The sequence below is a fragment of the Manacus candei genome, unplaced genomic scaffold, assembly GCF_025592945.1.
Source record: "Manacus candei isolate 608988 ecotype Guabito, Panama unplaced genomic scaffold, ASM2559294v1 h1tg000048l, whole genome shotgun sequence".
Taxonomy (NCBI): domain Eukaryota; kingdom Metazoa; phylum Chordata; class Aves; order Passeriformes; family Pipridae; genus Manacus; species Manacus candei.
Genome location: NW_026138096.1, coordinates 13,773,116 through 13,795,068, shown reverse-complemented (window position 1 = coordinate 13,795,068; position 21,953 = coordinate 13,773,116). Strand labels below are relative to the sequence as shown.

The 21,953-nt window shown below is 49.2% G+C and overlaps 1 protein-coding gene across 5 annotated transcripts in view; it reads left to right on the top strand.

Moving 5' to 3' along the window:
• The window catches only part of SLC4A11 (solute carrier family 4 member 11), a 100,581-nt gene extending 90,131 nt beyond the window's left edge, over positions 1–10,450 (top strand). For all 5 annotated transcript variants that reach the window (XM_051798169.1, XM_051798167.1, XM_051798168.1 and 2 more), the window contains 3 exons: positions 1,479–1,674; positions 3,204–3,373; positions 6,813–10,450. In XM_051798169.1, the coding sequence (XP_051654129.1) occupies positions 1,479–1,674; positions 3,204–3,373; positions 6,813–6,876 (430 nt within the window). In that variant the 3' untranslated portion in view covers positions 6,877–10,450. The remainder of the gene's footprint in view (positions 1–1,478; positions 1,675–3,203; positions 3,374–6,812) is intronic.
• Positions 10,451–21,953: the final 11,503 nt, after the last annotated feature.

The following is a 21,953-nucleotide window of genomic DNA, read 5'->3' as shown; positions in this document are numbered from 1 at the left end:
GAAGAATGCCAGTGTTGTCCTCAGGACTCTGTGTACTGTTTGTGGTGTCTGTTGTTCCTCAGGTCTCATGACTGATGGTGTTAATTCTGCCTGGTTATCCAAATCCTCAGAGCAAGCTTTGGGCTGCTCCCCTTTCCCTCCCTGTCCAAATACAGGTGTGGAAAGGCTCCTTCATCCCCACAGCTTCATTATGCTCCTTGAATGTATGAACAGATTTGAAGTTCAACCTGACCTTACGCATAACCAAAACTTTCAAATTTAGTATTTGAATAATTCACTGGGGAACAAACATCTTGATATTGAAATAATTCACTGGGGAGCAATCTTCTTTAGGACAGGAGGGATTGTGAAGTCCCAGCAGTGCCTCTATAAAGGAGGGAGATGTGTTTTGATACATCTTTTGTGTTAATCCTCAAAGAGGTTTATGTACAGGGTTAATTCAGAATGTGAGGGGTCTCATCCAGGGAATGAGGTCACTAAATGGCACCAAAACACCATTTTTTTCCTGATAATAGTGGGATTTACTCACTGGTTTATCCACTGCATTGGTGGATTTATCTTCTTGAAAAAAAAAGTTAAGAATCCTCTTTTTCTCTGTCAAGTGCTCTTGACAGATGAGGCATTTCTTTCCTCCTATTGTCTCTGGTAATTTTTTTCAAACCAGGAGATGCTCACAGGTTTAGTTGAAGTGAAAGGAAAACAAAGCAACCTGCCCTGGAGCAGGTTCTGAAAGCTGCTCCATGCTTTCCTGTCAGTGTTCCCCTCAGAAAAAAAAAGAAATCAATCTGTGGCCTGTCAGCTCTGGAAAATTTGCATTAATTAATTACATGTTTTGCATGGTAATCAGCAATTTGCAGCACAACACAACTGCTGTTGCCCACAGGAGAGCTGAATCCCTGTGTGGTGCTCTCAGCATTCTCTTCCATGTAAACAGGGAGATCCTCAATCCATCAAAACTGCTGACTCGCTGTCAGGAGAGTGCAGGCCCTTGTTTTCTTTTTTTTTTACAAGAGGTTCATTAGTTCCTGGAGAGGCCAATGAGTTTTCTTTGGGATAGAAGCCAGTTGCATATGCAGTGGGTAAACCCAGGGAAGGATTACTGCCCAGAAAGAGGATTCTTGCCTGGTTTGTTTTGGTTTGCGTTTTGTTTGGGTTTTGGTTTTGTTTTTTTTTTTTTTTTTTGCATTGTGCTAAACAGGATCGGTTCAGAGGGCAATTTAGTTCAGGGATAGGATCTGTGGAGCTTTGCAGAAGGTGAATTTGGCGTTTTTCCAGCTGCTCTGCTTGAGCTGTGGATGAAGTGCCTGGCCTGGATCCAGCAGGGCTCTGCCTCCTCGGTGTCAGAAGTGCTGATCTCAGTGTGGTGGAGATGAGCTTCCCTTTCCCGAGTGGCACGTGTCCTACATGGAGCAGGGATAAACTTTCCAGGGTTCTGGGGTATTATCCTACTCCCCTAATCCCTGTTTTCTTGCTCCCAGGATCGTGAGCGTGAAGGAGACCCGGCTGACGAGTCTGGTGGCAAATTTCTTGGTTGGGCTGTCGCTGCTGCTCCTGCCTTTCCCTCTCCAGTGGATCCCAAAGCCGGTCCTCTACGGCCTCTTCCTCTACATTGCCTTGACCTCCATTGATGGGAACCAGCTCTTTGAGAGGGTGGCTCTGCTGCTCAAGGAACAGGTACGTGGAATGGGACACCACAGCTGGAAGCTGTGCTCCAAACCTGAGCACACGACCATACAAACTTGTGGGGTGTTTGGGAGTTTTCAAACCCCCCCCGTGATGTTTTGTCAGCTGCAGAGTATGTGCATTTAAAAAAATAATGTAAAATATTTAAAGCATAACATCAGGAAACGGTGATCTTTTGACTTCCCCCACAAAGCTTCAGGCAGGTAATTTTTTTGCTGTATTTCTCACTTTCATTTTGTATGAAATGCCACAAGAGAGGATTTTAAACTCGAAATGAAATGACTTGCATTACTGAAACCTGTCTGATGTGGGATGAAAACAAACCTGGGAGATATGTTTTCAAGCCCTCTCTATTACAGGTGCTGAAAAGGTGTTGGTTTTCAGTGTAGGAGGTACCTGGAGCAAGTCTCCAGCTCATCTTCCCTTATGTAACAAGGGTCAAGGGCTTAATAAGCCCAACGTTTGGCTCTGCATCTCTGCTAATCTGTCTTGATCTCTAATATTACATCCCAGAGGTTAAAACTGTGCAAGTTGGGTAAAGATTACATTTGTCATGTCAATTTTTGAATGAGGGTTGAACAGCTCCTGAGGTATGTGACTTATTACTTCTGGGTCTAGTGCAAATTACGTGTGGAATTTTCCAAGCTTTGGTTTGGAAAATTAAAAAGTATTCTTGAATATGGAGATCTCCCCTTTCTCTGGAAGCCTTTTAATGAGTCATGGCACAATCTGAAACCCATGGAATCTGTACCAGTGCCAGCAGACAGTCGCTCATACTCTTCATTGATGTATAGACAGTGAGTCAAAGCCTCTGCTCAGACATGAGCAAGGAACTGTCAAAAGAAAACCACCATATTTAGCCTATTTATGTCATTTTTTCCCCCCCTTTATTCCTCAAAAATGATTAGCTTGTAGGAGCGGAGAAAAGCACTGCAGTCTGAGCACAGCCCCTTCCTGCACCTCCCTGATCCCAACTCCTGGTCTTCCCCTAGTGGGGTTCAGCCAAGAGGTGGGAGCCCCAGGGGCAAGGATGGAGCCTTATGAAGGGTATAAAATCACGAGGAGCTGGGTTGTAGGTGGAGAAACCACCCAGCAGTGACAGCACCCGGGTGCATCTGCTCCCCATCACCCCCTGCACGCCCCACAGGCCCTTCAGATGCTGCTGCAGGGCCCTGACAGTGCTCCTCAGGGGAATCTCATTACTGCACTTATCAAGATATTACATTGCACTCCAGATGCTCCCAAAGGCACTCTTGGCTGTGTGGTGTCTTTCCCTCTCCTGGTTCCCAGTGCTCAGTCATCCTCCGAGTGCTGCTGCCAGTGCTGTGGTTTGAGGCGCTTGGTTTAACCCTCTGACTCCCACATTGAGCTGTTGAACCTCTCAGGGACCTGATGTTGTGCAGTGTGTGTGCAAATCCGTGACTCCCCTAAAACCCTGGAGTCTCAAATCCCGTGCCACATCCTCCCATCACAATTCCAGGTCTCTGGGTGTCTCTGATGTGTGGCTCTTCCCTCCCCAGACCGCGTATCCTCCGACCCATTACATCCGCAGAGTGCCCCAGAGGAAGATCCACTATTTCACTGGCCTGCAGGTCCTGCAGCTCCTCATCCTCTGTGGGTTTGGGATGTCACCGCTGCCCTACATGAAGATGATCTTCCCACTCATCATGATAGGGATGATCCCCATCAGGTATGAACCTTGGCTGCCTTTTTTTTTTTTCCTTTCTTGTCTCTTCCATGTTTTTTGTCTTCAGGTTTGGACTGCTGGAAGTCCAGGGAGAGGAGAAACTGTTGGAGCTGGGCCTGTTTAGTCTGGAGAGGAGACTGAGAGGCGATCTCATCAATCCATACAAATATCTCCAAGGGGTGTCGGGGAATGGTCCCAGACCCCTTTTGGTGGTGCCCAGAGCATTAAGGAGCAATGACCATGATCTAAAACACAAGAAGTTGCACCTCAATGTGAGAAAGAAGTTCTTTATGTTGAGGGTGGCAGAGCACTGGAACGGCTACCCTTGGAGGATGTGGAATCTCCCTCTCTGGAGACATTCCAAACCTACCCGAACATGTCCCTGTGTCACCTGCTTCAGGTGACCCTGCCTTGGCAAGGGGGTTGGACTGGATGATCTCCAGAGGTCCCTTCCAAGCCCAGCTATTTTGTGACTGAAGTCTGAGTGGTTCAGAAGTACTTCCCAGACTACCCAGCTCCTGGCAGTGGGTGGTGGTGACCTCCTTCTCACCAGCTGCTTGGGCCTGAGGAGGAATCATGCAGAGAGCCTGTGGTTTCACTGCTGCTGGGAGTCATTCCAAGGGTTCTGGGCTGGCAGGTGCTGCTCTTCCAGCTGCCCAGGAGGCACAAACTCTCCTTTTAATGCCTGATCTTCGTGAGAAGCTTCAATCTGAGCCTTCCCTCTAAGTGATATTTGATAATGTTCCTCATGGCTTTGCAATTTGATTTCCTCAGGCCAGTGCTCAGAGCAGAGCTGGAAACTTCTCCTAAGAGGAATCCTTATCTCTTATTTGGTGCTGGGATGACTTTGCAGACTTCCTGTGCTGCTGAAAGCCACTGCCAATGATCAGTCAGGTCAAACTGGCCACATTTAGTCTTAAAATGATCTTTAGAAGTGGAAGGGCACCACAGTATCTTGAGTCTGGAGAGAGAATTGTTGAGAAATTTAACTAACTTCTTCCTCAGTGTTCATTAACAGTGACTGCCCATCATCCTCCAGTTAAATCATTCATGCTCTCAGTCCTTTGGATATAATGAGAAACCATAATAAGATCTTGGAAGGAGCAGATCTGTTTCCAGTCCATTTGATTATTTTTAGGCCAGCCTGGCATCCAGTGATATCTGGTTGACTTTGAGCTTGCAGTCTCAGAGATCTTCTCTCTGAGACTGCAAAGTTCAGGGCTGAACTCAAAGTTCAGGGCTACTAGTGTGATAATCTCCAAAGGCAGCTGTTGTGGTGTTTTCCTTGGCTGGTAAACGTGGGTCCAGTTCTTCCTAAAACAAAAGCAAATGTCAAAACTACCATGGCTTTCAACAGGATCAGGTTAGAGCTGATTGGGCTGGGTTTTTAAAGATAAACAGTCTTGGAAAACACTGAAGTCATTGTTCCTGGGGTAGGAATCTCTCACCTGCCCTTCACATTGGTGTTGCTTTGGGTGAGTGGATCAGTGGCTGGTAAATACTCCAACTCTGTGCAGTGCTGGGGGATTGACTCTGGTGGGAATTGGAAGTTTCCATCCAAGGAAGGTCAGTACAGAAAAGAAAATGTGGGACACTCTTTTTGCTAAATAGTCAATTCTTGGACATAGTATAACAAACTAAATTAGTTTGGAGAGAATTCACTGTTGAAGAACCTGATTTTGTAATAAGAGTGGAATAATGCAGTGCTGCAAATATGTCTTCTTTTGAGTACATAAGATACTGCCACCTCATACTCTGTGTTTCTCATTTCTCTTTCCAGAGCAGTTCTTTCTTAGGAGCTGGATAACCAGCCCTGCTGCTCAGGGGAAGATGCTGCTACCTGGCACAGCCCAGAAATTTGCCCTTGGCTTTCCTTCCTCTCATTTCTTCTGCTTTCGTGTAGTTTCTGTGGCCTCCAGCCAAGAAGGCAGCACCATGATCCATGAGCTCTGTAGTTAATGACTTTTTTCCAAGGATTTGGCACTCTAAATAGATGAGACAGAGTGGAAGAAATTAAATATATTTTCCTTTTTCATTTCTTTTAAGAAGTGAAGGGAGGAACAGGAGATGGGACATCAGCCAGAGGTCAAAGTCAAGAATCAAACACAACTGAGTGAGACGTGACTTGGTGTCCCATCCAGAACACCAGCCATGTCTCAAAGCCCCATTTCCACCTGTCCAACAGCATTAGACACATGATTTGCATTGCCAGTGGTGAGGGACCACTGGTGTGCTCTTAATGTGAGAGATAATGAGAAGCCATTGAAATCCATTATTGCAGTGGAAGAAAATGTGATCTCTGGGTATCCCCAGTTCCTGGCTTTCATCCAGAACTTTAGAATGACTAGTTTTTGGTTGCTGAGAGAAGGATCATCTTCTTTCCAAGCATTCTGTGATGCTCATCTTGTCCTCCCATGGCTGTCAAGCATTTCATTTTATGGTGAGTCTATTTAAGGAGATCCTGGTACTTCTCAGCAGTAGCTGATGTTTGGGATCTCTTGCACAGCTATTTAAGTCCCAAACTGGGCTTTCTGGTGCTTTGTGCCTTATTTTAACAGCTGAGGAACACCTTCCTTGTTAAACAAGGGAAAGTGTCACACTAAATATGCAGGAGGATTTAATGAAAGCAGCTCCAGAGCATATTGTTAGAGCACCACACCTTTGTCACCCAAATACGTCAATCCTTGAGGATGTTCTTGCAAACAAACAAATTTTAAAAAAGCCCAAAAGTAAGGGAATCACTGTCTCCACAATCCAATGGAGAATCCAGTCTCTAGGTTGGGATGGAGTCTTATCAGCAGCTGGACAAATGCAAGTCATGGCTCTTCTTATTTTCTTGCCATGATCACGAGTCTTGCTGATACATTTGATAGTTCTCTGAAGACCAAAGCTTCTGGTTTACCTGTTAAAGCTTCATTGTGGTGACAGCTGCAAGGAGCAACCTGGGGTACTCAGAGAACTTTTGTGTGCAGCTCTTTGAGCCAGCAAGTGATGAAAAAAGTAGAAATTGGACATTAACGGGAATTCGTGGCAAAGCAATGCATCCATTTGCAAACTGGAGGCAGCAGGAAGGCACTACCTGAGTGCCCCAGCACAAACCAGGAGTGTAGATTTGGGTGGGGTGGTACAATTTTGGCATCTTGAAGACTTAGTGGTGACAGAGCACTTTAGGAAAGCTGCTTCTCTCCTGTGAGGCTGAGGAGATTCTCTTTCCTTGTCAGCTGATAGGAGAAGGCTCCTTCCAGAAGGAACTTTGCACTGTTGTTCCTGTCAATGCTGTATTTGCTTACAGGATTGGTTGTTTTTGCTGTCCCCCATTTCTCCCCTTCAGCTGGGAGAGAATCTCATGGACAAACTCGACCGGGGGAGTCTTGGGGCGGACAAAAAAAATGCTCCGTGGCTCCAAACAAGCACTAACCTTGTTTCTCTGTTTCAACCCTAGGTATAACCTGCTCCCAAGGATCATCGAAGCCAAGTACTTGGATGCTATGGATGCAGAGCACTAAAGGGGGTCCTCCCCCCAAAGGACAGCCCGTTTGGAGTGGGAACAGGCGGCTTTTCCGAGGCGCAGGACAATCTAATGCACTTCTTTCCTTCACCACTTTCTCTCTGCTCTAACGTGGCAGCACACACCTGTCAGAGACCAAGGGAATGCTGGAGTGCCCCAAACCAGCCTTGGACTTGGGAGGACGATGCTCTTTGGAGCTGTGAGGCGAGCAAAGCTTTGTGGAAAATGCTACTTCCCACATCCCGAACCCGGGAACCCCAAAGATCAGCATGTCTGTACGGTTGGAGCATGGATTCAGAGTTGTCATGTGTTCCCTTCTTTCAGGGTGGGGGGAATTCTCTCTTTGTGTTCTTATGCACCACATCCTATTCTTCCCAAACACTAAGGACACCAACTGACCCTTCTTTTGCAGAATGACAGCCTTGTCCTGGCCCTTGAGTTTGATTTCCCGTGCATCCAGTATTCCCAAATGGGTTTTCAGGGTGGGATGGCCTCGTGCTAAACCACTGATGGCAGGAGAGGTTTCTGGCCATTCTTCCAGATTAGTGGGTATTTGGAAACAGCTGTAACATGTACTGATACAACCCCCAGCTTTGGATGAATATTTAATTCCTGCAAAAGAGCTTGGAAACATCCAGAGGTTGGGCTCTCATGGCGATGCTGATGAAACCACAGCTGGGTCTGAGCTATTTGGGAATTATTCTGGATTTTCTGCCATTCCTTCTCGGTAATCAAACCCAGAATTGTAGTTTTGCACAACTGCAGCATTTTTTTTTTCTTGCACCCAGAGTCAGATACTCATCCCAGGGCAGTTGTGTTATGGTTGCATATACATATGTACAGGAGTGCCTATGTGTACATATATACATATGGATTTGTGTATATATTTTGCATAGATATACAGATAGGCCTGATTCTTTCCAAATATCCAAAGTGTTTTGTGCAGTCAGTGTTTCCCATGATTGCACTTGTTCTCTGCTTCAGTGCTGCTTTTTCTCATTTTGAGATATGGTCACTTTTTTTTTTTTTTTCCCTTTGGAAGCTGCTCAGTTACTGGTTTTGTTCATGTGTTGCTTTATTCAAGGTGTTCCTTTGCTTCCTTCGTCCTGTGGCTTGAGACCTTCATCATTCTGTCCTGATGCTCCAACATGTGAATTTTGCCTTTAATTTCCATGTACAGAATGCAATGAAAAGTTTTCCTCTCTCGCCTAATCAATATTTGTTGGTCATTTCACTGTTTCTGTTTTGTAGCTGATCTCCAGTTTCCCCCCCCTCACTCCCAGGTGTTATATTATATTTCTGGATGAATTGAACTTCTGCTGTCTTTTATAAGTTCATTTTATTTAATTTTGCTCGTACTATGGTCAGGTTTGGGTTTTATTTTTTTTTTTTTTTTTGGAGTACTGTGAAACAAGCTACCCTTTGGTTCAGAGCTTTGCCCCTTGCTGCACATCAGAGGTCACAGGTGGAGCGTTCAGAAAGTGGTGGGCCCTGATAATGACCTTTCAAAGCAGTAGAAATGAGGGAGGGAGAGCAACAGAAAACGAAATGCAAATATGTCAGGACAGAGAAGTGTTTTCTTACCAGTTGCTTGCCCGGTAAATGGTGCAGAGTTTTTATCAGTGGGGGGTTCCTCCCACCCCACCCTCTGCACGATGAGGGGGACCAGCCCTGTAATGAGGGAGGGTGTAAAGCTGTGCTGAAACTAAGCCAGGCTCAAACCACTGAAGATTTGGTGTGTTTGCACTAAATTCAGGGGGTGTTTAACCTTTTTGTAGCACTTAAGCACGTGTGTTAAAAACCAATTTTTTTGTTTCCTTACCGAACCCTTCATCTTTTGTATTGATCCCTGATGGAGGAGGGCAGAGTTGGGAGTGTTCCCAAGAGCATGGCCATGGTTTATGTATCCCTGAGGAATCCCAGGGGAAGGCCCTGAGCTCAGCAAGCAAAACAACACTGTGTGATCCTAAAACCGTGACCTTCATGTGGCACCAGTCTAATCTTGTGGGGCTGCTGAGGAGTCCCAGGGTCAGGATGGCCACCCCAGCACACCAAAACAGGTTGTTTGGCTTTCAGTCCCCCTCAAAGGGAGCAGGAGGAGCTGTCCTGTGTCTGAGCAGGGCTAGGACAGCAGGAATTAAACCTGTGTGTGGTTTCTGACCACTTTTCTCGGTATTTCCTGGCTTTTGAGTCACTTCTGGGCTGAGATCACAGGTGGCTGTTACCAAGACCTGTGTGTAGGAACAGGATTGTGGAGGTGGTGAGAGTGTGTCTGATCTCCAGTCAGCAGAAGGGAGGGCAGGTGACAGCCAGCAGCTCAGGACCTGTTGTGAGACAGGGAGTGCAAAGGCCTGATGAGGCTGAAATAACATGTTTTTCCCACAGATGTCAAAAGATTTAACCAAAGCTGCAATCAGAAGTGTCATCCTGTGGTGGAGTAAAGCTGTAAAACACACGTGCCCTGGGGGTGAATTTGTGGTGTCTCTGCTCTCTACAGGGAAGAGTCACCTTGTGGGGTGGCTTAAATCCTGTTTTGGATGCTGGAGCTGGAGGAAGGAGGGGATGTGCCCAAGGGAATGTGGCTTTGGTCCTCTTTGAGGAAGAGCAGAGGCTCTGGGCGGGATTTCCACCAGCACAGAGCCACAGTGGGGTGAACTGGCCTGCAGGTCTTGCCAGAGGAAATAGTTTTGAGATGTAGCCTCCACTCCTCACTTAAAGGACCAAAACCACCCCCATTAAAGCCTCTTTGAAAGCACCAATTTCAGATGGGGTCAGATGTTGCCAAGATAATGTAAAGTGCAGGTAGCAGGGAAGGTTAAATATCCGTCACAGCTCTTGTTTATATCCTTTATTTTGCTTTACCAGTGTGACTTCAGTGTTTGTGTTTTCTTCGTAGCATCAGTAGGATTCTGTTTTGCAGGGTTTTCGTTCTACAGGGGCCAAAACAGAAGAAAAAAAATCAACTGATGGGAAATCAGCACAATTTGGGGGGGAAAAAAGTTGTGCTGGCTTAGACTGGTTGAACATTTGGACCCATTTCTCCAATATATGGGTAGAAGGGAGATGTATGGAGGCCTCTTGTCTCCTGAGGGTTTGTCATGATCCTGCAGAGGATTATTTTTATTTTTCATGCCTTTTCTCTTCTCGTTTGCTTCTGGTTTTGCTGACTCAAGTGCAGGCGTTTCCAGGAAGTGGGCTGACCAGGGAAGGAGGGTTTGTTCAGAGTTGATTGAACACTTTAATACTTCTGTGAAGGTTGAGACAATTAGAATGTAAAAGAAGATTTATTATAAGCTCTTTATATACGCACAATGCTCTGTGTAACTGTTGCCAAAGAACTGGGTTTGAGAGATGAGCTACTGGGAGAGTCCACGGTGTTCACCTGGGACCACAAGGTAGGGAAAAGCTGCTGGAACAAGTGGATTTGTGGAAGTTACTTTTTGACAGCTGCCAAAACGATCAGAAACTGGGGAGAGAATAAATTTCTGCTCTCAAACGTGTGGTTTTTGATCCTTGCATTGAATGTAGGAGCGAGAATGAGCTTGACAATTAAAGTTGGATTTATACCTGAATAGTTTCCTTGGTCTGAGACTTATTTTGTTGCCTTCAAAAACAATCTTGACGTGCTTTGTATGGAAATGGATGTGTTTCTCCATGTAAATTAAGGGAAGTTGGTGAAAACATGGAGTGCTGAACAAGCAGGGCAGCACTTTCGGGATTGCTTAGGAAGCGAATCTGACAACTCCACCAGCAACAACCCCCAGACTCCCAGGAGTCAACATGTGAAGCTGTTAATAAATGTCAGGCTCTGCTTGGATGTGCATCAGTGCCTTGCTGTGAAAGGGTGGGGATGGAGTGAAGGAATTCAGCTGGTTTCCTCCAGAGATGCTGAAATGCTCCAAGGTGAGCCCCAAAGACTGTGGGACATGACCCCTCTTCCCAGTGACCTGTGAGAACTGGGATGCTCTGAATAGAGATGTGGAAGATGGTCACTCTGGGGTGGTACTGGGGGTCACAGAGTTCTCCCCAAAAGATCCACATCAGCTGTACCCAAAGACTGAAACTCTGTCAGCTTTTGCCTGCGGTGCCTGGCTGCTTTAGAACCTGGGCTGTGTTCTGTGGACACTCCTTGGAGAAACATGAAGTTGGCCAAAGCTGGAGAGAGCTGGAGAACACTCAGGGGTGGGAGGGAAAGGGTTGGCAACAAAAATGGGTCTGAGACCTGTTGTGTCACCAAAAGCACCTCCTGTTTCCCAGTCTGTGTCCTACCAAGCATCTGCACCATCACTGGCACACGTTTGTGTTCCTCCTTGATAAAGTTGGTTTTTTTATTGTTTGTTGCATTCTGAATGTGCCCTTTGGAGTGTTTTGCCTGCCTGGAAGTTTAAAGGGCAGAACCAGGCTTGGCTCAAGCTCATCTCTTGTGTCTGTTCCCCCTAAACCTCAGCACAAAGCCATTTTCTGTCATCTCCTGACCCCGCTCCTCACTTCCCCAGCCCTCCTCTGGAAGCTGGCTCTGGAATCTCCACTGTGGAAATTCTGCCAAAGTGCCAAGTGGGAATTTTTCTCTGGAGAACTTGGGCAACAGTGTGGCAGTGGCTGCTCCTTGGGGCTTGCTTTGCCATCATAAGGAATTCTGGAGGACTCATAACTCTCCAACAGTTGCACTGTCCTCTGCTGCTCTTCAGCTGTCGTGACCCAGTGTTCCAGTTGGGCTGTCCTGCTTTTGGTTTTCAGGCTTCCAAAACAACTCCAATGGACATAATGGGATGGGTTTGCCCCATTTTTCTCTCTGTGTTGAGGCCTGTGGATGTCAGAATAGTCTCCTCTAATTGGTTTCATATCTGATGAAGGCATTTAAGTGCCAAACCCTGGCCAGTGCAGGACTGGCTGCAGAGAGCAAACTATCATTGTTGTGGAAGAGCAGACAGAGGAGGGAGTTGCTGGAGCACATATAAACACAAATTAGCACTTTTCCTCTTACAGCTTTTGTGTGTTTTCCTTTCACACCAAGACAATCCCTGGTTCTGTCTTTCCTCCCTTCTTACAAAATGCTGCATGAACTTGGAATCACTTGGCTCTGTTCTGCTGTCACATTAAATATTTAAGAGCCTGTCCTGGGGGAGGTGCTGCCTTCTGCTTCCCATCTGCATCCCTGCTGCAAAGAGCTGCTGCCTTGGAGGGCTGGAGGCTGCACCTCATCCCTGGGACAAATCCTTGACACTGCAAAAGCCAGCAGGGCCCCTTCTGTGCCCACAGGTGGGAACCCAAAAAGAGGAACAAAATGCAAGGAGTTGGAAAAACAGCTTTGCAATTAAATTTTCTCCTTCTTGAGCTGAGCTGAGCTGTGCTGGCACTTCTTAGCATGTGAAGAAAAAAAGAGAAAGGAGCTCTCTGGCAGTGAAGTATTTATGTGATGTGAAGGTTGCAGAAAACCCTCACATCGAATTCAACAGGTTGGGGGTCGGTGTCAGTGCTCAGGAGGCTCGTGGAAGGGCTGGGAGCAGTTCTCCCTCTGCCCATCAGCAACAACTGGTGTCTTAATGTGCTTTTTTTTTTTAGGTAAGTTTGACACGATTGGATGGCTTGGGTGGTTTCTGCAGCATCCCCGTGAGTGATAGCAGGGGAACAGGGCCCTGCTGGGCTGGAACCCTCCAGTGCTGCAGGTGATCCCTTTTCAGGAGGTGGCTCATGGACATCTGAGTGACACAAGTGAGCTCAGGCTGTGTCCCTTCTTCCCTCCTCTTTGGGAGTTGTGTTGGTCACCTTTCTGTTATGTGAAGCATCACATGGTCCTCAGTTTTGGGACCAGTGGCACTGATTTCAAACTGCAGCCCCAGGTGAGTCCCAGCCTACATAAACAGGATTTTAAGTCATTCACATCATCACAGAATCCCAGAGTGGTTGGGGTTGGAAAGGACCTTCAGGATTATCCAGTTCCACTCCAGGGGTGCATTCCACTGTCCCAGGTTGCTTCAAGCCCAGTCCAACCTTGCCTTGGACACTTCCAGGGATGGGGCAGCCACAGCTTCTCTGGGCAACCTCTGCCAGGGCCTCCCCACCAGGAATTCCTTCCCAATATCCCATCTAAACCTACTCTCTTTTGATTTGAAGCCACTCCCCCTTGTTCCATCACTCCATGCCCTTCATTGCAGAGATTCCTTTGCCTCCCCAGGGATTAGCAGCTCCCTCCCATCTCCAGGACTTCTGATCCTGGCATTAAGTGCCCAAATCCAGAAACTGTGTCCGCTGGGATGTGTGTTGGCCGTGTCCAACCTGAAGCTGGGCTGTGAACTGCCCAGCAGGTTTGAATGAATCCCTTCCCATGGGATGAAGCAGGATTCAGCTGCAAGGCACAGCAACCCCTGGGAAGTGAGAGGCTCGTTGTGCTGCTGACCCCTGGGAGGATCTGGTGTCTGGTGGAGCCACCCTGACTGAACAAGGGCAGTGGCTCAGTGCCCTGTTATTTTTGAGGGTGTTCAGGCCCCCCAGTTCTCCCAGTCCTCTTTGTTGATAGGAATTTACACCTTGTTCCCACTCAGGAAGGGTTGAACTCGATGATCCTTCTGTGTCCCTTCCACCTCAGGACATTCAGTGGTTCTATGGGATGTTACCCCAGAAAACAGAAATTCTCTTACTCAGAAGTGCAGCAGTTCAGCTGCTGAAAAACCCCCCAAACTTTATCCAAAGTTTAATTTAGTATTAATGCAAACCAACCCTTTGCTCCCACCTGAGAAAGGGGCTGCATCTTAAATACTCCCTCACTTTCTCCTCCTGCTTTCCTTGGAGGGAGTGTAAATGCAGGATGAGCTCTGTTGAAGAGGAGAAAACCTTCCTGAGCTCAGCTCAAATCCTTCATCCCCTTTCTCTACAGAGTTGGGTTTATTTTCCCATGTCTCCCAAGGGTTTTCCCTGGATAAATCTTTCTGTGTTGGGTGACCAGAAGGTTGCTGGGAATATTTTAGGTGAGGGAAAGCCCCTGTTCCTGTTCAGGGAGACCTGGCCTGTGGATACTGCACTTCCTAAATCTCCTCTCCCAGTGCATGTCTCTGCCTAGTGCTGATTTTCCAGGGAATGATTTCTTTGAATAAGAGTTGCCTGGGGCCAGGGGTGAGGGAGAGGGAATTCCTTTATTGTAGAAGGAAGTTCTGTGCTTAAAACCAAAATAAAAAGAAATATGCTGTTTATATATTCCTACTTTGTGCCTAATCAGTGTTTTTTATTCAAACCAAAGCTCCCAGCGTGGCTTGGATTTTCCCCCTAGTGCAGAGTTTGTATTTCTCTGGTGATATTTGTGTCATCCCCAACACCTGGAGCACTTGAGCATCTCAGTTGTGGGTGTAAGAACAGACATCTTATTTGTGGGAGGCTGGGGAGCCAAAAATTGGATTATTTCATCATTTAATGGGGAAGGATAAGAAATAATTGCACCTTTTACCTCACGTGGTGCCCAGAGAGCATCTGGACCTGGCTCTGACTTCCTTGGCGTCATCCAAACCAGAGATGAGCCCCAAACCTGGTGAATATTGTCATGTGGGACTGGGAATGACCCACTCCTGCAAGGAGTAAATTCTCTAGTTACCTACCACAGGATCCAGGCTTGGATAGTTGCTCTCCAGCTCCCTCAAGGATCCTGGAGGAGCTCCCTTTGCTGGAAGAGGAGATTTTGACTGTGAACACCAGCTGAGGTTGAGGTGAGGGCAAGGCTGAGAATGGCTGGGGAGGGTCTCAAAGCATCATCTGGGAAGAGCCAGAGCCTGGAGCCCTGTTCCTGGTCTCCAGCCACTGCATCTCCCCAGGTCCTCTGGGATTCCTCTCCCAGGTCTGTCTCCACCACGAGGAGCAACGTTGGTGACCCTCATATAAATGCATGCAGATAAAATAAAATAGATGTGGGAAATAGCAGGCCAAAGGGGGAGGCAGTTTGTGTGGTGCTGACTTTGGAGGGCTGCAGGGCACGTGGGCAGCCTCAGATTTCTGGGATGTGAGGTGCTCCACACTCTGCCATGGGGATTGTTGGGATGTGCCCGTCCCTGGGGCAGGGCAGGGGTGCTCAGACCGTGTTTGCTGCACCATCCTTGTGCCATCCCATTGGGAAGAGAGAAGAATTGGGGTCAGGGGAGGCTCAGGAGCTGTTTTTTGCAGCTCTCTGTTGCTCTTTCAGGATGACTGGAGAGCTTAAGTGTGTTCTATCCAAGGCTATTCCCTCCTGGACACGCTGGAGACCCCGAACCCAGGATGGAAGAGTTGGTAAGAAGTGGTTGTGCCCCCATCAGACAGAGCCTCCTGGGAGATGTGGCGTCACCTAGAGGTCCATGGTGCCCCTGTGGGATCTCCCTTCCTCCAGTCCAGGAGGGTCCCTCCCTCAGGTCCCTGCTTGGAGCCCAGGAATAGCCTTGGAAAGCTGGGAATGCTGTGCAGCACCTCTGGGACTCAGGGCTACACCAGGACTGTGAATATGCAGGAATTCAGCAAACCCCTCAGGATGGATGCTGAGGAGCAGGAAGGAGGTGGGAAGAGCGTGTTTGTCACCTCCTGGATGTCACTGCATGGAATTTTAGTGGATGAGCATCTGCCTGGCAGGGCCATAACCCTGCAAGGTGCCAAGTGCCCCTGTTCAAAGCAGATTTCTAATAATAGCTGGTCTAAATGGCAGTGGCATTTGCTGCAGATTGGAGCTGGAGAAGGAAAGGGTCAGATGGGGACATGTTTCCCCCCACCATGTCCTTCCTTCCCCACCAGGACACAAATGTGAAGCTCTGCCAGGAGCTTTGCAGGAGGATTGAAACCTGCATTGGCCAAAAATTACATGGATAAACTGTTCAAAGAGGAGCCAGGCCCCAGGGGTGTGAGCTGGGGGTTTGCCCTGTACCGTGGCTTGGTGTGGAAGGCATGGAAAAAGGGATTATTTAGGGTGGCTGCATCTTCAAACTGCTCTGACTCTGTCAGTAGGTTTCCCTTCTCAACATCTTGCTTTGGTTTAAACTGAAAAGGGGGTTTGGAATATTCCTCCCTGCACTTCCCAGCCCTAAATAGGACTGGAATATGTCCCTGGAGTGTTCCAGGTCTGACAGGGTCTGTCACAGCCCCAGGGTGTGCCACTGCAGCAGAGCTGGTGAGAATGAACCCGTTAACCCCTGTGCCCTGCATTTTGGGGGGATCAGGAACCCAGAGATGGACCAGAAGAGAAGGCAGGAGAAATGTTGCAGCCAAGAGTGGGTCAGATACCTGAAGTTTTTAGTGTCAGAACCAAAAAAAAAAAAAAAAAAAGCAGCCGTGAACTGAAGCTTATTTATTTATTTATGTTTGGGGTGGGGGTTTGTGTTCGGTTTTTGGGCAGCACTTTGCAGCCCGGAGCCCTCCCAGGCACCGAAACCCGCTGTTTCTTCGGCAGGGATTTAATCTGCTGAGAGCAGGTGCCATCTAGGGGACAGACAACAGAAGACAAGGAGGGATTTCACTTCCAAACCTGCAACGTTGGCTCCCCCACACCGACCCCCCCTGCACTTCCAGGTGCTTTGGCACCGAGGTCGGAGAACCCCGGGCTCGAAATGGGGAGTTAGTGGGTGCATGGCTCGATTCAAGCTCAGCCAGCCCCAAATCCTGAGCAGAAACACAAATCATGGAATGGTTTGGGTTGGAAGCAACATCAAAGCCCATCCAGTCCCACCCCCTGCCATGGGCAGGGACACCTTCCACTAGCCCAGGTTGCTCCAAGCCCTGTCCAACCTGGCCTTGGACACTCCCAAGGCATTGCCTTCATGCAGCACTTGTGTGCAAAGCCAAGGGCCAGAGGAATCCTCAGAGGAGGTTTTTCTCTGGTGGTTTGCTCTGCAATCACAAGTGGGATGGAGCACTGTGAACTCAGTCTCTGCAGGCACAGGTCATGTTTCCAGCTTTAGGCTGGCCATGATGTCCTGCAGGAACCTTCCCCTGTCCTGCTGCTCTGCAGAGGGATGTATCCTGCTGGCTTTTAAACTTGGCCAGAAGTACTTGCTCTGCATCACCCACCTGTCTCCTTCAACAATTTGGATGGTCCAAAGGTGTAACAGGACAAGCAGAGAACCACAGAGCCATGAAGGTTGGAAGAGGCCTCTGAGATCATCAGTCCAACCATCCCCAGCTCTGCCAAGGCCACCACTGACCCCTGTCCCCAAGTGCCACATCCAGAGGGATTTTAAATCCCTCCAGGGATGGGGACTCCAACACTGCCCTGGGCAGCTGTGCCAGGGATGGACAAATCTTTCCAGGAAAAAATTTGCCCCAATATCCATCCTAAACCTCCCCTGGCACAGCTGGAGGCTGTTCCCTCTCCTGTCCCTTGTTCCCTGGGAGCAGAACCCGACCCCTCCTGGCTCCCCCCTCCTGTCAGGGAGTTGCAGAGCCAGAAGGTCCCCCCTGAGCCTCCTTTTCTCCAAACTTTTCCCCTGCCACCAAGGGGGACTGGTTCCACACTGCATGACTCCACCTGAGCCCCAAAACCTAAACCAGCAGCTCCGTCCCTGGATTACACCTAAAATCAGGCTCTGCCCAAGCCCTTGGAACAGGTGGATGGGAGAGCAGGAGGTGGGAATGCTGCACATCCCTGGCTTTGAATAAACAACGAGCACTAATGAGACCAGCTCATTAATAAAACTCTGGCAGATGGGTGACTACAAGTGTGAACCAGAGCTGCAGGGCCCAAGGGTTTGTGTGGGAAACTTCAGCTAAATCACTCATTCCTCACCCTTTCCTCTTCTATTGCAGGTTTTTGGTTTTTCCCTGACTTCTTCATCCCCCTTGGAAATCCTTCTGGCACCACGGGAGGAGCTGCAGGTTAAAAGTTTCCTGTCAGGGGCCTCTCTCCCTCCACCTCACCCCCAAATGTCCTTCCTGCTTATCCCTATCCTCCCCTGGCACCACCCCACCCGTGCAGGACATCGGGATGAAGCTGCCAGCACGCCTTGCCCTGGATTTATCTGCGATGGGGCACAGAGAAAACTCCTTGAGAGCCCTCCCAGGTAACCAAAAATTGTGATTTCAGCACCAAAAGCTGCCTGTTGTCTGTGCAGACTCCAGCAGAGGGAGCGTGGCTGCCTGGAACGGCATTAAAACCCACTGCTCGTCAGCAAATCCTCCTTTTGGAGATGAACTATCAGGATGCCTCCTTTGGATGGCGTTTTCCGGTGACATTTCCAATTGCTCCCCATCTGCTCAAACGGCAAAACGTGTGGGGAGCCTTTATAAATAACCGAAAAGTTTAATTTTATAAATTTAATTTTTCTATTTTTAGGGAGGTGCAGTAAACAGGAAAAAAACCAAAAACCCGACTCAGAGCTTTAAGTCACAGGTAAATCTTTAACTCATTCATTCTGGCTTGGTTTTTCCCTTCATGGAAACAGGATTTTAGGCAGAAAGCCCTTTGCTGGTTGGATCCCCTGGCTGAAATCCTTTGGCTGCTGATGTCATCACTGTGGGGTGGGAAGCCAAAGGGATGGGAAGATGCAGGAATGGTTAACTGGGATGAGGACTTCACACCAGGGAATGGAGACAGGGAAGTGTCCAAGGTCAGGCTGGACTGACCTTGGAGCAGCCTGGTCTAGTGAAAGATGTCCCTGTCCATGGCAGGGGAGCAAGAGGATCTTTAAAATCACTTCCAACCCAACCCATTCAGTGATTCCATGAGATCTGGTCCAGCCAAAACTGTTCCACTTAAATGCCATAATTTCTCATTTGGGGTCTCTGCTTCGGACACCTTTTGTCCTTTTTAAAATTGTAAGTTGACTTTTGAGGGACGTGTGTGGTTTGAAAAGCAGAAATGCAGAGCTTTGCTGCTTTCCTGGGCCTTCCAAGTGCCTCAACCCCCCCCCCCCCCAAGGCTCCCATTCAGTCACCACAGAGCTCTGCCAGCCCCATTCCCCAGCCCACATCCCAAGGGAATGGACTGGCCACCACCATGGGCTGGACCCCAAGTCAAGGCATTGGTGTCTGGGAGACCCAATGAGGTCTTGGGTGCCACATTCCCACCCCCCTGAGCTGGTGTTTGCTGGGTGAACACCCCTGGGGAGATGTTCCCTGAGGCTCATCAGGAGGAGATGGGAGCAGGGGAGCTTCAGAGGGAAAGCAGGAGGTGCCTGTGGAGAGAAGGTGATGATTTGAGCAATTTGGGTCGTTGAAACACCTCATTCATCCTTATTCCTGATCCCAACCCCGGGAGAAGCCCCATGGTATCCCCACAGCTTTGGGTTATTGGCCACACTGCTGTGGGAGTGGGTTAAGCTTCCCTGTTTTCCAAATCTGAGGGGGTTGGGATACCCCAGAACCAGTTCATCCCAAACTTCTCTCATCCTCAGAGATGCTCCTTGAAAGCTGGTGGGTCTCCAGTGATTAATTGTGTCCATCTGGGCAGGCTCTGCCTCTCCGAGGGGGAAATGTCCACTCCCGTGGTGCAGGGAGGGTTTGCTTTGGGATCCACACCTGTGGTGCAGGGAGGGTTTGCTTTGGGATGCTGCTCCCGAAAACAGGGAGGGGCCTCAGAGCTAATGAGATCTCTCAAAATTTGCATATTAATAACTGTGCCTGTTACCTCGCCCGTCGGGCTTAATAGGGCGTAATATTAACAATTATTTGTTAATAAAATAGCCACTTTAGGGTCATTTGTACACGGAAATGGAATAATGTACCTGGTGGAAAACAGCAGGAGGACTTTGTTCACTTCTCCCCTGCTGCAGATGGAGGGGGAAGCTTTGGGGGTTTTTTTTGTGCCCTCTGCTCCTCAGCTTTATTTTGGAGGACAATTTTCCTTGGGGTTCGTCCCTCTGACTCTAGCAACATCCCTGCTCCTCAATTCCATGCTCCAGTCTCCTCAGCCAAAGGAAGAAAGCTCCAGTTAGTGGCTGAGCTGAGGCACACTGGCTATTTCCTCCCCTAATTGCCATTAAATGCAATTAGTGCTTCCCAGTGCCCCAGAAACAAGTGTCTTAGCAAGGTCACCATGGCCTGTGGCTGGAGAAATGCTGCACCAAGGGTTTCAGCCAGAAAACTAATCATTATTTTAATTCTTTCTTCACACAAAAATCGGCACTTTCCCTCCTGTCCTCCCAAAAATCAGCCCATGCAGAGAATGTGCCCTCGGTGCACAGTCCCATGAGCTGGCAGTGGCTTTCTGCCTGTTTTTGCAGAAATTCTGTTGCTCCCTGAGTTATGAGAGCAGCTCATTCCCCTGGAAAGGTGGGAAAAAACCCCTCCTCTGGAGTCCCCAGACCCACAGGAGGTGTGAAAGGGGGAAGCTGTGTGGGTTGTGTCCTACAGAACCGGGGCTGGGATGGGAACTAAGGGGATTAATGCTGCCCCCCTGAAGCTCCTGCAGGATTTTGAGGCTCTGCCACGAGGTCCTGGAAAGGGCCCATGAGGTTCATCACCTCCTTAAGCACTTTCTCTCCTTTCTCCCTGCCAGGACTCGACTGCTGTGCATAATCCAGATGCTTCCCAGCAGTACTTTGAGAGGAAAAAAATCCCTCCCTGTCTCTCCTTACTAACACACAGGAGCTGCCTGGGGTGTTGTTCTCCCAAAGGCAACGTCCAGGAAGCTGGAGAAGCCCCTCCTGCCCATCTCCCACCTCGTATCCTTCCTGCCAACCCCTCTCCCAGGGGTGGAAGCAGCGCAGGAGTCTGAAGCTCAGGCAAAGATCGTTTCCCTGAAATTCTCCAGGCATCTGGCCACAGGCCACCTAAGCTGGTCCTTGGGGGGGGGTGCTTTTCTTCTTGGGTGAGTTTGTCGGGGTTTTGAGACCGCAGAACCCTGCATTCCTGCAGCAGGGAATTCTGCAGATCCCCTTTTTCCTCCTTGGAAATACGGGATGCATTTGTCTGGCAAACATCAGCGATTTCAGACCGGCCACGGAGGCAGGTCCCGGTCCCCAGACCGTGCGGGGACCGGGGTTTGCAGGTTTGCATCGGTCCCATCCCACCTTGGCACGTCACCGCTCTGGAGGGGCTGGGAAAAAAACCAAACCACCTGTAATGGAAAAAGGGGAAAAAAAAGAAAAAAAATGGGAGCTCCAGCACGTCCTGCCCTGGTGAGGAAGCTGTTTTCGCCAGCCTCCCACACACGCTGCGAAGCTCGAGCAGCGAAGGAGAAACCCCGGCGTTTAGCGCAGCCTGAAGAGCCCCGTTTTAGCTGCCCGGCGCTCTCCTCGCACCTGGACCTTATTCCGGGAACATCTGCCCCAAAAATCCCTCGGGGGTGGCGCCGGCTCTGACCGGAGGTGATGCGGGGCTTGGCACCGCCGAGATTTAAAGGTGTTTTCCCCATCATCAGCCCTCCGCGCTGTCCCCGGGAGGGCTGGAGGTGTTTGCACGGTCGTGGGACGGGCGAGGGAGCTGCTGGCACCGGGGATGAGATTCCCCTCTTGCTCCTGAAGTGCTTGACGTGGGGCAGGGCAGCGGGAATCGCTTCCCGAGCCTGCAAACAGCTCCAAAGCCGCCTGCCTGCACCTCCCCTGTCCGAATTCCAGCATCCCGAGAGGGGCGCGGGGTGGGGCAAGGCGAGAAGCACCACACTGTCCATCCGCCCGGGATATTCCCGAGGGAACTGCCCTTAGGAGCAGCCGGTGCAGGAGCTGTCACTGCTCCGCATCTTCCGCCCCGGAAGGAGCAAACAGCGCCTTGTCTGGTGCCCTGGGTTGAAGCACCGGAGTGATCCCTGCTCCAAAGTGTCCATGAAGCGTTTGGTGGAGGGGGAGGTGGATGTGGATCTTTACGTGTTGTTGCCTGGTTTGTTTATAGTCCTTGTTTCCACGTTCCTAGGATAAGGGAAAGGCTCGTCTTTAGGGATCTGCCTCTCCCTGGCTGTTTGCTGCTCTCCAGTGAGGAGCTGAATGAATGCGGGACCTGCTACACTTAGGAGGGGTGGGAAGACACGTGGAATGGGGAAAGGAACCCTCTCCTGCAAAATAATGATAAAAAATCCTGGGGAAGGGTGCTCGGGAAATAGCCTTTCCCCGTCCCCCCGCTTGCTGGGATCCAGGCTGCTCCTCCTGCCTCCCGCCTTCAAAGGCATCTCCTCAACTTCCAGCCTTTCCCTCCAGATCCTCA